Source organism: Trichechus manatus, unplaced genomic scaffold (genome assembly GCF_000243295.1).
Source record: "Trichechus manatus latirostris isolate Lorelei unplaced genomic scaffold, TriManLat1.0 scaffold00142, whole genome shotgun sequence".
Taxonomy (NCBI): domain Eukaryota; kingdom Metazoa; phylum Chordata; class Mammalia; order Sirenia; family Trichechidae; genus Trichechus; species Trichechus manatus.
This window is the reverse complement of record NW_004444078.1, coordinates 3,109,266-3,123,341: the sequence shown is the minus strand read 5'-3', so window position 1 is coordinate 3,123,341 and position 14,076 is coordinate 3,109,266. Positions and strand designations below refer to the sequence as shown.

The following is a 14,076-nucleotide window of genomic DNA, read 5'->3' as shown; positions in this document are numbered from 1 at the left end:
TGTAGTAACTGTTAAATGAGAAACTATTTTGTTCTGTAAGCCTTCATCTTAAGGGAGAATATCAGCACAATTGGAAGAGCGTAGTCAACGTCACTGAACTATGCATGTAGAAATTTTTGAAATGGTGTATCTTTGGCTATGTGTATTTTCACCAAAAAAAAAAAGGGGGTTGAGAAGTTAGAGGGTTGATATGTTTTGGGGTTGTTAACCAATGTTATAAAACAACATGTGTACTTCTGTTTCATGAAAAACTATTTGTTCTGTAAGCCTTCACCTGAAGTGCAATAAAAAAAAAAAAAAACAAATAGTTCTATTGCTTTCAAATACTGTAAACAAGTAAATTAAAGACTTAAAATGAAAGAGAAAAAAATTTGTAAGTCTTATAATTGTCGACAAAGTTAAACAGGTCAAAACATTTTACCATATAGCCAAAGGCAAACCTGTGGCCTTTCATATTTTAGAAATTCTCTAGGTTTCTATAAATTCTGTTCTGAGCTTTCAAAAGCTAGCTTACCCCTTTTGTACCTTGCTTTGACACTACTGGCAGGAGAGGTTTGGCTCCTATCCTCTTTTTCTGTTCCTTCTCAAACAAATATAGCTCAGATTTCTGCTTTTCTACAATGCTGCCCAAGAAAAGGCCGTAAGTGAACTCTAACCAAGAAGAAGCCATCATTTCCAGCCTAAACCCTGGCACAGGAAGACACAACTGGATCAGATGATATACTCTGTGTGAGGCTAGTCTATCAACATAAGGATTCCTCCTGACACTACTATGTTCATTTACAACTAGCCTTAATATTCTGTGGTTCATGTAGCACAGCTGTCTAGTTATGGACTATAACGCGTACATGTTTTAAAACATCAGATGAAACAATGTTCAAAATAGAACTATATTAGATTACAAAACATAAATATTGTTCATTAATCCAGAATTAACTGTTAGACTTGAATTTAATAGTAAATTGAAAAAAAATTTGCTATTTTTGGAACTTTGGGAATGGAAAAAAGGCTTGCAGAAAATAACTATTTTTGTTTGGCCATTTCTAAGATGCTTGTCGAGGAGCATAATCACAACCTAGTTTCACACCTGAATGCTTTTTGCACGTTTTCCTTAAGTTATCCAGCATACCAGCTGGTCCTGAGATCTTGACATTGGAAAAGTCCATGGACATGGTTTCCAATCTGGCCCTAAATGACAGAATTCATCACCCATATCCACAGCCTGTTTCTAACCTATGATTTGTCAAAACTTTTATAATTTGATACTGTAGTAAAAATATTCCTTATAAGGGCAAAGCCAAGATGGTGGAGTAGTCAGACGCTTCCTGTGGTCCCTCTTAAAACAAAGACCCAAAAAAACAAGTGAATCGATTATATATGACAATCTAGAAGCCCTGAACATCAAAGGCAAAGTTGAAGAATTGGACTGAGCAGCACGGGGAGGGAGAGACAGTTCAGAAGCAGCAAGGAGTTACCAGATCTAACCCAGTGGAAACCAACAACCTGCACGCCTGATCGGCTGGCATGCATGGTGAGGCAAGCAGTGGTACTTGGGACATGTTTTCCACATCCATAGAGACTCAACCGTTCAGAACCAGTGAAAAGCAGCATTCAATCGGCAAAAGGTAAGTATATGTGTCTAAGTACATGTGGATCAAAAAACACCCACTGTGGGAAAAACCTCGCTCCCATTTACCTGCCCCCTTGCCCCCTCTGCACCGAGTCCTAGGCCGGCTTCAGTGACTGCTGTGTCCTCTGGGACAGACGTAGGACCCGTCACGTGCCCTGAGCCACTCTCCTGGCCTTGGAAAGGGAAAAAATTAACAAACAGGGAAAAATAATCTGCCAGCTCCTCTAAGCCAGGAACTCAGGGTATGCACAGCTCCTTTGCCTAGGCACAGGCGTAAGGAGTCCACAGATTTTGAATGCCTTTCACCCCTGCATAGATCTGTGTGGGTCCATTTCAACAGTGTAGACCCTGATTAGCACAGTACAACAGAGTATATACCTGAAGCCTAACTTCAACTGTCAGCTATATACTGGAGTGGTGGGTTCGTGACATTTGACACCACTGTGACCATTAAGCAGGGTACTCATCTCCACATATCAGGGGCCTGAGGACTGGTGGCTCCACCCATGCCACCTAGCCACCCACAACAAGGGTCCAAGAATAAGTGGTGCCTCCCAGTTCTTAAAACCAACAGCACTGGCTGCCTATAGTCCGGGTGCAAAACCCATCCACCTATGTGCTCTAGGGAACAGGGACATGCTGTCCTCTTAGATACTCAGGGGCAGCCGTCAGCCCCTTGCCTTGCTCAGCGCATGACCCCCTACTGCAGCCAGATACCTGTGCCTATGCCCATCATCTCTACCCATCTAGGACTGTAGGTGAGAGCTTGTACCACACTTAGTGACCGACTACCTGGACACCAGAGCTGAACCCATACAAGAAAAGTAAACACACTCCTGGGCTCACATACCTAGTAACAGATCTACCCACCTGGTGACAGGACATTAGAGCTTCAAAGTTGCCAATAATCAAACTAGCTCACACAAGCAGCCTATTTGGGCATATCAAAACAAAGCAAGAAGCTAGGAAACAGTAAGCAAACATAAATAAATATAACTTATTGATGGCTCAAAGACAACAGTCAATATCAAATCACATAAAGAGGCAGACCATGATGGCTTCAGCAAACTCCCAAAACAAAGAATCAATAAATCCTCTGGAAGAAGAGAAAGTCTTGGAATTAGTGGAGATAGAATACAAAAGATTAATATACAGAACTCTTCAAGAGATCAGGAAGGAGATCAGGCAAAACGCAGAACAAGCCAATGTACACAAAGAGAAAGCAATAGAGGGTCTTAAGAAGACTAGAGAAAAGCATAATCACAAATTTAACAGGCTGCCAGAAACCACAGAAAGACAGCAAACAGAAATCCAGAAGATTAACCATAAAATTTCACGATTAGACGACTCAACAGAAAGTCACAGGAGCAGAATTGAAGCAATGGAAGCAGAATTAGTAAGACTGAAGATAAAGCACTTGACACCAACTCATCTGAGGAAAAAAAAGATAAAAGAATTTAAAGAAATGAAGAAACCCTAAGAACTATGTGGGACTCCGTCAAGAGAAATAACCTACTAGTGATTGGAGTACTAGAACAGGGGTGGATAACAGAAAACATAGAATTGTTGGTAGAAAACTTCCTTGATATCGTTAAAGATGAGAAGATACCTATCCAAGATGCTCATCGAACCCCACGTAAGGTAGATCCAAAGAGAAAGTGACCAAGACATACTATAATCAAACTTGCCAAAACCAAGATAAAGAGAGAATTTTAAGAATGGCTAGGGATAAATGAAAAGTCATTTACAAAGGACAGTCAATAAGACTAAGCTCGTACTACTCAGCAGAAACCATGTAGGCCAGAAGGCAATGGGATGACATATATAAAGCCTTGAAGGAAAAAAACTGCCAACTAAGAATTATATATCCAGCAAAACTGTCTCTCAAATATGATGGTTAAATTAGGGCATTTCCAGATAAACAGAAGTTTAGGCAATTTGCAAAAACCAAATCACAATTATAAGAAATACTAAAGGGAGTCCTCTGTTTAGAAAATCAATAAAGGCAGATAACAAAATAAGACTAGAACACAGGACAGAGTAACCAGATATCAACCCAGATAGGGAAGTCACAAAAATAAATAAAAGCTAAAACACTGAAAATAGGAAAACAGAGACATCAATACGTAAAAGATGACAACACTAAAACAAAAAAGAGGGACTAAAAAATGTAGTCACAGATCTTTCATATGGATAGGAAGTCAAGGTGATATAAAGAAATAAAAGAGTGGTTTAAACTTAGAAAAATAGGAGAAAATATTAAGGTAACCACAAAAGAAACTAACAATCCTACATATCAAAACAAAAAACAAGAAAAACATAAAGACTCTGCAAATACAACATCAACAACAATGAAAAAGATGAAAATACATAAAGAAAAATGACTCAAAAATTAAGTGGAACAAAGAAACTGTCAACAACACAAAAAAAAATCAAAATGACAGCACTAAACTCATACCTATCAATAATCACGTGGAATGTAAATGGACTAAATGCACCAATAAAGAGACAGAGAGTGGCAGAATGAATAAAAAAATAAGATCCATCTATATGCTGCCTACAAAAGACACACCTTAGACTTAAAGACATAAACTAAAACTCAAAGGATGGAAAAAACGTAGCAAGCAAACAATCAAAAAAGAGAAGGAGTGGCAATATTAAAGTAAAATCCACCACAAAGGATAAGGAAGGATACTATATAATGATTAAAGGGTCGATACACTAGGAGGATATAACCATAATAAATATATACGCACCCAGTGACAAGGCTCCAAAATACATAAAACAAACTCTAACAGCATTGAAAGAAAGAGATAGCTCCACAATAACAGTAGGAGACTTCAACACACCACTTTTGCTGAAGGTCAGAACATCCAGAAAGAAGCTCAAGACAAGGAAGATCTAAATGCCACAATGAACCAAATGGGTCTCACAGACCTATACAGAACACTCCACCCAAGAGCAAACAAGTATACTTTCTTTTCTAATGCACATGGAACGTTCTCCAGAACAGACCACATATTAGGCCATAAAGCAAGCCTTAAGAGAATCCAAAGCATCAAAATACTACAAAACATCTTTTCTGACCATAAAGCCATAAAAGTAGAAATCAATAACAGAAAAAGCAAGGGAAAAAATCAAACACATGGAAACTGAACAACACCTTGCTCAAAAACTATTGGGTTATAGAAGAAATTAAGGATGGAATAAAGAAATTCACAGAATCAAATAAGAATGAAAACACATCCTACCAGAACCTTTGGGACACAGCAAAAGCAGTACTCAGAGATCAACTTATAGCAATAAATATACACAACCAAAAAGAAGGAGCCAAAATCAAAACATTAACTCTACAACTCGAACAAATAGAAAGAGAACAGCAGAATAAGGCCTTGGGCACCAGAAGAAAGCAAACAATAAAAATTAGAGCAGAATTAAATGAAAGAGACTAGAAAAACAACTGGAAGAGTTAATAAAACCAAAATCTGGTTCTTTGAAAAGATCAAGAAAATTGATAAACCACTGGCCAAACTGACAAAAGAAAAACAGGATAGGAAGCAAATAACCCAAATAAGAAATGAGATGGGTGATATCACAACAAATTCAACTGAAAGTAAAAGAATTATAACAGAATACTATGAAAAATTGTACTGTAACAAATTTGAAAACACAGTACCTACCGAAACTAACACAAACAGAGGGAGAACTAAATAAACCTATAACAAAAGAAGAGATAGAAAAGGTAGTTAGAAAACTCCCAACAAAAAAAGCCCTGGCCCTGACGGTTTCACTGGAGAATTCTACCAACCTGTCAGAGAAGAGTTAACACCACTACTACTAAAGGTATTTCAGAGTACAAAAAAGGATGGAATACTCTCAAACCCATTCTATGAAGCCAGAATAACCCTGATACCAAAACCAGGTAAAGACATAACAAAAAATGAAAATTACAGACCAATATCCCTCATGAACATAGATACAAAAATCATCAACAAAATTCTTGCCAATAGAATACAACAATGTATCAAAAAAAAAATTCACCATGACCAAGTGGGAGTCATGCCAGGTATGCAGGGATGGTTCAATATTAGAAAAATAATAAATGTAATCCATTACATATAAAAGACAAGAATCACTTTATTTTATCAATTGATGCAAAAAAGGCATTTGACAAAGTCCAACACCTATTCATGATAAAAACTCTCAGCAAAACAGGAATAGAAGGCAAATTCCTCAAAATAATTAAGGGCATTTATACAAAGCCAACAGCCAGCATCACCCTAAATGGAGAGAGTCTGTAAGTATTCCTTTTGAGAACAGGAACCAGACAAGGATGCCCTTTATCACTACTCTTATTCAACACTGTGCTGGAGGTCCTATCCAGAGCAATCAGGGTAGAAAAAGAAATAAAGGGCATCCAAATGGGTAAGGAAGAAGTAAAAGTATCTCTATTTGCAGATGATATGATTTTATATACAGAAAACCCCAAAAATCCATAAGAAAACTACAGGAAATAATAGAAGAGTTCAGCAAAGTATCAAGATACAAGATAAACATACAAAAATCAGCTGGATTCCTATACGCCAAGAAAGAGAAATTTGAAGAGGAAATCAGCAAATCAATGCCATTTACAATAGCCCATAAGAAGATAAAATACTTAGGAATAAATCTAACCAGAGACATAAAAGATCTGTACAAAGAAAACTACAAGACACTACTGCAAGAAACCAAAGGAGACCTACGTAAGTGGAAAAACACACGTTGCTCATGGATAGGAAGACTCAACACTGTGAAATGTCTATTCTACTCAAAGTGATCTACAGATACAATGCAATCCTGATCCAAACTCCAACAGCATTTTTTAAGGAGATGGAGAAACAAATCACCAACTTCATATGGAAAGGGAAGAGGCCTCAGATAAGTAAAGCATTAGTGAAGAAGAACAAAGTGGGAGGCCTCGCGATACCTGATTTTAGAACCTATTATACTGCCATGGTAGTCAAAACAGCCTGGTACTGGTACAACATCATATACACAGACCACTGGAACAGAACTGAGAATCCAGACATAAATTCATCCACCTATGAGCAGCTGATATTTGACAAAAGCCCAAAGTCCGTTAATTGGGGAAAAGACAAATGGTGCTGGCATAACTGGATACCTGTCTGCAAAAAAATGAAACAAGATCCATACCTCACACCATGCACAAGAACTAACTCAAAATGGATCAAACACCTAAATATAAAATGGAAAACAATAAAGATCATGGAAGAAAAAATAAGGGCAATGCTAGGAGTCCTAATACATGGCATAAACACAGTACGAACCATAAGTAACAATGCACAAACACCAGAAGAGAAACTAGATAAGTGGGAGCTCTTAAAAATCAAACACTTAGCTTATCAAAAGACTTCACCAAAAGAGTCAAAAGACAACCTACAGACTGGGAAAAAAATTTTGGCTACAATAAATCCAATCAGTGTCTAATCTCTAAAATCTACAAAATACTGCAAAACCTCAACAACAAAGACAACCCAATTAAAACAGACACATGAGGAAATGCTCACGATCATTACCAATTAGAGAAATGCAAGTCAAAACTACAGTGAGATACCATCTCACCCCAACAAGGCTAGCATTAATCCAAAAAACACAAAATAATAAATGTTGGAGAGGTTGTGGAGAGACTGGAACACTTACACACCATTCGTGGGAATATAAAATGGTACAACCACTTTGGAAATCAATTTGGCGCTTTCTTAAAAAGCTAGAAATAGAAGTACCATACAATCCAGCAATCCCACTCCTTGGAATATAACCTAGAGAACTAAGAGCTGTCACATGAATAGATATAGGCACACCCATGTTCACTGCAGCACTGTTCACAATAGCAAAACAATGGAAACAACGTAGGAGTCCATCAACGGATGAATGGATAAACAAATTATGGTATATTCACACAATGGAATACTACACAACGATAAAGAACAACGATGAATCTGTGAAACATCTCATAACATGGACGAAAGGAAGGCATTATGCTGAGTAAAATTAGTCAGTCGGAAAAGGACAAATATTGTACGAGACCGCTATTATAAGAACTGAAGAAAAGGTTTAAACATAGAAGAAAACATTCTTTGGTGGTTATGAGTGTGGGGAGGGAGGAAGAGGGGTATTCACTAACTAGATAGCTGACAAGAATTATCTTAGGTGAAAGGAAGGACCACACACAGTACAGGGAAGTCAGCACAACTGGACTAATAAACAAAAAGCTAAGACGTTTCCTGAATACAACCAAACACTTTGAGGGACAGAGTAGCAGGGGCAGGGGTCTGGGGACCATGGTTTCAGGGGACATCTAGGTCAACTGGTGTAACAAACTTTATTAAGAAAACGTTCTGCATCCTACTTTGGTGAGTGGCATCCTGGGGTCTTAAAAGCTAGCGAGTGGCCATCTAAGATGCATCAATTGGTCCCAACCACCTGGAGTAAAGGAGAATGAAGAACATCAAAGGCACAAGGAAAATATTAGCCCAAGAGACAGAAGGGGCCATAGAAACCAGAGACTCCATCAGCCTGAGACCAGTAGAACCGGATGGTGCCTGGCTACCACCAATGCCAGCCCTAACGGGGAATACAACAGAGAGAACCTGACAGAGCAGAAGAAGTATTGGGTGCAGAACTCAAATTCTAGTAAAAAGACCAGACTTAACAGTCTGACTGAGACTGGAGGGACTCTGGAAAACATGTCCCCGGGCTCTGTGTTAGCCCAAAACTAAAACCATTCCCAAGGCCAACTCTTCAAGAGACAAAGATTAGACTGGACTATAGGACATAAAATGACACTCATGAAGAGGGTGCTTCTTAGCTCAAGTAGTTACATGAGACTAAATGGGCAGCTCTGTCCAGAGGCGAGATAAGAAGGAAGAAAGGGACAGAAGCTGGTTGAATGGACACGGGAAATATGGGTTGGAAAGGAGAAGTGTGCTGTCACAGTATAGGGAGAGCAACTAGGGTCACATAACAATGTGTGTATAAATTTTCGTATAAGAAACTAACTTCCATTGTTAACTTTCACTTAAAGCACAGTAAAAAAAAATTCTTATAAGGTTAACAAATCTTATTCTTAACATGAAGGAAATTAATATGATTTTCATGAAAGAAATTAATGTGACTTTTCTTCAAGTACTAAAAGAATGTCAATGAAATCCTCACATGTAAAAGCAAATTACAGGCTTTGACTTCTATAATGCAGCTTGCATAAAGATTATGAATGGTATCACGTACTTTGGTTCATAGCGGATGCCTTCTGTGTCGTGTAAAATACCCAAGCCAGCACGTAATCTTTCAATGCCATTCCTAAATGAAAGTTAATAAAATAAAAAGTTCCAAGATTTAAAGGAAGGAGATTTAGTATGATGAAATGGCAATAAATTTTTATGTAATTATGAGTGAAATCCATACATCCCATGGCTTACCATGCAATCATAACGCCATTGTCAGTGCACAGTCTGGGAGGAGGGCATAACAAAATGCACTGAGTTAGGTTTGTTACAATTTCCAGAGCTTTTCGGATATATAGGTTACTTGCAACGCCTCCAGATGCAACCTGAAGGATTTCAGAAGACCACAATTAACAACTATCACATATGGATATGAACCAAGCTGTTAGCTAAACCTGGGGAAAATAACATTATACAATAAGAAAACATTGAAGTTTGATAGGTGGGTAATGGGCAAGTGATATAAATTTGGAGAAGAAAATAATTTCAATATCAACATTCAATCGTTATTAACATTTTTGTACAGTTTCTTCTAATCTTTTTCTGAATATTTCTTCAATATAATTGCAATTGTTGTTGTTAGGTGCTGTCAAGTCGGTTCTGACTCATAGCGACCCTATGGACAACAGAATGAAACACTGCCTGGTCCTTCTTCATCCTCACAATCATCATTATGCTTGAGCCCACTGTTGCAGCCACTGTGTCAATCCATCTCATTCAGGGTGTTCCCCTTTTTCGCTGACCCTCCACTTTACCAAGCATGATGTCTTTCTCCAGGGACTGGTCCCCCCCGATAACATGTCCAAAGTATGCGAGACGAAGTTTCACCACCCTTGCTTCTAAGGAGCATTCCGATTGTACTTTTTCCAAGACAGATTTGTTCATTCTTTTGGCGGTCCATGGTATATTCAATATTCTTCACCAACACCACAATTCAAAGGCATCAGTTCTTCTTCGGTCTTCCTTATTCATTGTCCAGCTTTCACACGCATATGCGGCGACTGAAAACACCATGGCTTAGGTCAGGCACATCTCACTCTTCAAGGTGGCATCTTTGCTTTTTAACACCTTTAAGAGGTTTTTTGCAGCAGATCTGCCCAATGCAATGCGTCTTTTGACTTCTTGACTGTTGTTTCCATGGGCGTTGATTGTGGATCCAAGTAAAATGAAATTCTTGATGACTTCAATCTTTCCTCCATTTATCATGATGTTGCTAAGCAACATCATTATAATCATAGTATGCCAATAATTTAGACTCTGCCTTTTTTACTTAGAAGCATTTTTTTATTTTACTACATAATTAAACTATTGTTTAATATTCATGTAATATTTTACTTTGTGAACCTACCATCATTTAAACATTTTCCCACTTTATAACTTTCAAAAGATAAAGTTTAAGATACAGTTATACAGAAAGTTTATCAAGGCACATTTAAAGGGATTTCATCAAAGGAACATAAATAAACTTGTGTTTAAAAACAGTGACAGTTGTTACTACATTTGCTTTCTCTACTGTAAACCCTCTTCTAAATTCAATGAGAAGATGCAGCCTCGGGCTCTTTTTTTGGCCAGACAGGTTGTATAGCTGAGCCATTAAGCTGCCATACCTGCACAAGAAATGACTGTTAGTGGGTCTTCTCTATTCTGCATAATTTCCACTGTCGGGGTCAGCATATAGCATAAAGATCTGTTCATTCTATGCATAGAGTCAATTAAGCTCTAGGAAAAGAAGTAATATAGTATAAAACTGTTATTACTACTATAAGAGGAGATGACAAACACTTACCAGTACTGCATTAGTCTGAGCTAACAAGCCTCTCTGCTGGCAAAACAGGATAGCACGATGTGTTCTTTTCGCAATGTGGCATGCTGTTGTGTGCTGTACTGCAGCAGCAATGTCTGCAGCTGAAGATAGGATTTGTCCCACCTCAATGCCTGCAAAAACAAGCAGGTATTTTCAGACACAATCTAAATGGGGGTTATTTATCTGTTTAACTCTGCTAATTAGAAATATACCTTCTTCTTTTTCCTTTTGCTTTATTATTTTGTCAACAACGTTTTGAAGTCCAGAAAAAGAAAAATCACAATTTTTAGCACGGTGCATGGGGGGTTTGAGATCAAAAAGTAATTTATTTCCTTGTTTAGCCAAATGTTCTATAGCCTTCCCACCACTCATGGTGGAGCACTCTGGATGTTTTCTTAAAGAAAGTCTTCTTGCTACCTATAAAACGAAAACATACATTTTTCTAATGAGTCATAAAATTGCACATTTTGAACGCAAAAGATGCAAAGGAAATGAAATATTACTAAAAAAAAACAGGATGAAAAAACATGCTATACTTTTACAATACAGACTATAGGTGATGGTCAATAAAGACAGACAATGCTGTTCCTTCTGACAACCTAAGCAACAGTATCCAATTTCACTGCCTCCCTAATCTACTTTTGATCTTCTGGTTGGGTTGGAAAACTTGCTTGAAGGTGACAATAATTACTTAAAGATGAACTTGAAAAATGTGAACCTGCCCTATTCTTTCTTCAATCGTTTTTGCTGTTGGCTACGGTATTTTTTATATACGACAGCAGGCTTTGTATTATTCTAAAATAAAGGAAAAAGCAATCTGCTTGGGTGTGGTAACAAGAATTGTGTGATTTAATCACACAATTGTGTGTATCTTATGTTAATCTTTATACATATCCTCTTATTTTACATTCGCAATTTATAGTTTACAAAGCACTTTCACATATATTACCTGACTAATCATGTACCTGTATCTGCAAACTATTTGAGCTTTTTTGTGTATTGATGCAAACTTTCTACCATTTATTAGAAATGGGTAAGGGAATCTTTTTACAAAATTATGACTATTTTTTTTTCTTATTGAGCATAAATTTTCCAGTCTAACACAATATTATTCAGTAATATGTAGATGAATAGTAGTAGGATATCTATCCCTATTTAATTAAAACACACACCACAACAGAAAAGAATGGAGAAATCAATTCTTAAATATATATTACCTTGTCAAGCATGTCACCTGGTGCAATGTCCAAAGACTTTCCAAGAAGCAAAAAATCTGAAACTCCTCGAACTAATGCCAATAGACAGTGACCTCCAGAGATCAAAAGAACTAAAAAAGGAAATTCTACATTATTGGTTAACCTAATAGTAAGTGCATGGGCCTCCATATGATGGATGGGAATGAAGGGCTTTTTTAACTGGTCTACCAGCTGTAAGCTAAATGATAAACCTACTCCCAAGCTTAAAGCAAGTCCTGGTTTTGTGGTAGTTGCAATTGCTGAGAGTTCACTCGGAGAGACTCTACTGGCAGAAAGAGCTTCTTGTACTATTCGTTGAATATTTTCTCTGTGAAGCTGTTGCGCTACTGGAGGAATAATCCCACCTGTTCTGAAAGAAATAAAAAGGAACCACTTTATAATTTTAAGACTGTAAAAACAGAGGAAGAAAAATTATATATTATAGCTGAAGGCATATTTTCAAATTAATCATTATATGCCGAAAATATATTTCAAGTATTTTCAAAATATCCGTGGCTTATAATGCCACTACAATAAGACCTCAATATGTAGCAATTACGAGCGTAACGTCTCTGGGGTGTCTTCTCAGACTTTTCCAACTTGTGCACACAAATTCCTATGGATCCATTTGTTGATGAATGAAAGCACCAAAATAATACTGCAAAACATTCTAGGAAAAATATCTCAAAAAAGGGAAAGAAAGGATAAAACTGTATTTTAGTTCAAAAGAACTAAAAAAGGAAATTCTCTATTATTGATTAACCTAATAGTAACTGCATGGGCTTCTATGATGGACGGGAATGAAGGGCTTTTTTAACTGGTCTACCAACTTTTTAACTGCTCTACTAGCTTGAAAAAGGGAAAGAAAGGGTAAAAGTATATTTTAGAGAAATTAATCTCCCTGCAGATGGAGATTTTTAAAGAGGTTATTGCAAAAACATTTGTGTAAAGTGATGACATCTTAAACTGGGCGATGGTAGGGAATGAAAAGAAAAGGACAGAGAGCTTTGAAAGTTGAAATAACTAACTGGGTATAAAGGGAGAAAGGATCAAAGGTATCAAAGATGATTCAGATAGTGAGCTGAAGTGACTGGGGAACAAAAATACTAACAGTGACTCATGAAGACAGTTTTATGGTAAAGAAGTTTATTTTTAAACACACTGCACTTGAGGTCAGAGCAGGAGAGTAGACAGCTTGCAACTTTGAAATAAAGTTTGGAAATCCAGTGCTCAGAGTGGGTGATTTGGAATTTTGGTCCATGTTGGACAAACAGTGGATGACCATTCTAAATGTCAAGGGTAAAGAATTAAGATGCAAATTTGTTAGCAACAGCATGTGACTGATTTATAATCTGAGAAGCCGAGTAATAAAATACAAGGTCTGCAGAATGCATCCCTAGTCTCAAAGAATCTTCATATATTTGATGTTGCAAGATATGCTAATTCTGTACACAGAAATCATAATCCCCAGGAGGAACATTCACAGAATATTTAACAGATAAAATACATATTGTGTCAGGCAATGAGGAAGATATAAAAAAGATCTTATTTCAATACATCCATATTGAAATACCATTTTCCTTACTTCTTCACAGCTACTTTTTCTCTTATTCCGTATCTATTAACGGCATCAACAACCTCCTAATCACTTGGGTTTCAAGGTTCATCTTTATCTCCTTTCTTTCCCTTACTCTTTACATTTAACTAAATTTATTATCAATCCCATTGCCACTACCAGATCCAAAAAGCCCTCACTATCTCAGCCTATTCAACAGCCTTCTACTTGTACTTCCTTAGCTACACTCTCTAAACCTTAAAGTCCACCCTATATTGTGTTGCCAGAGAATACTCTAAAGAACAGTGCTGATCCTATTACTCTCCTACTCAAAAAACTTACTTTCTTGAAATTTAGAAAACTTTAAGTCCGGTTTCTCTCCCTCCCACTTATTTTTTCCTTTTCCCCTCTTGCCTACCTCCCTTCCTTTCTGTGCTTCTTCTTTATCTTTTTTTCTTCCAGGGATTATGCTAAGCACTGGGGATGAAAGAGATGACTAAGATCATAGCCTTATTCTCGAAGCACATAGTCTTGTCTTACTATAACTTGTATACAGTATGAAAGGTGGA

The 14,076-nt window shown here is 37.2% G+C and overlaps 1 protein-coding gene across 4 annotated transcripts in view; it reads right to left on the bottom strand.

Moving 5' to 3' along the window:
- The window catches only part of OSGEPL1 (O-sialoglycoprotein endopeptidase like 1), a 101,529-nt gene that overhangs the window by 79,705 nt on the left and 7,748 nt on the right, over nt 1-14,076 (bottom strand). For 3 of the 4 annotated variants that reach the window (XM_023739890.1, XM_004385586.3, XM_023739889.1), the window contains exons 3-7: nt 11,935-12,322; nt 10,930-11,134; nt 10,700-10,848; nt 9,109-9,239; nt 8,918-8,989 (exon numbers count right to left, since the gene is read on the bottom strand). In XM_023739890.1, coding sequence (XP_023595658.1) covers nt 8,918-8,989; nt 9,109-9,239; nt 10,700-10,848; nt 10,930-11,134; nt 11,935-12,322 — 945 coding nt within the window. Of the gene's footprint in view, nt 1-8,917; nt 8,990-9,108; nt 9,240-10,039; nt 10,521-10,699; nt 10,849-10,929; nt 11,135-11,934; nt 12,323-14,076 lie in introns of those variants that run through there. The other variant, XM_023739891.1, reaches the window with a different exon arrangement.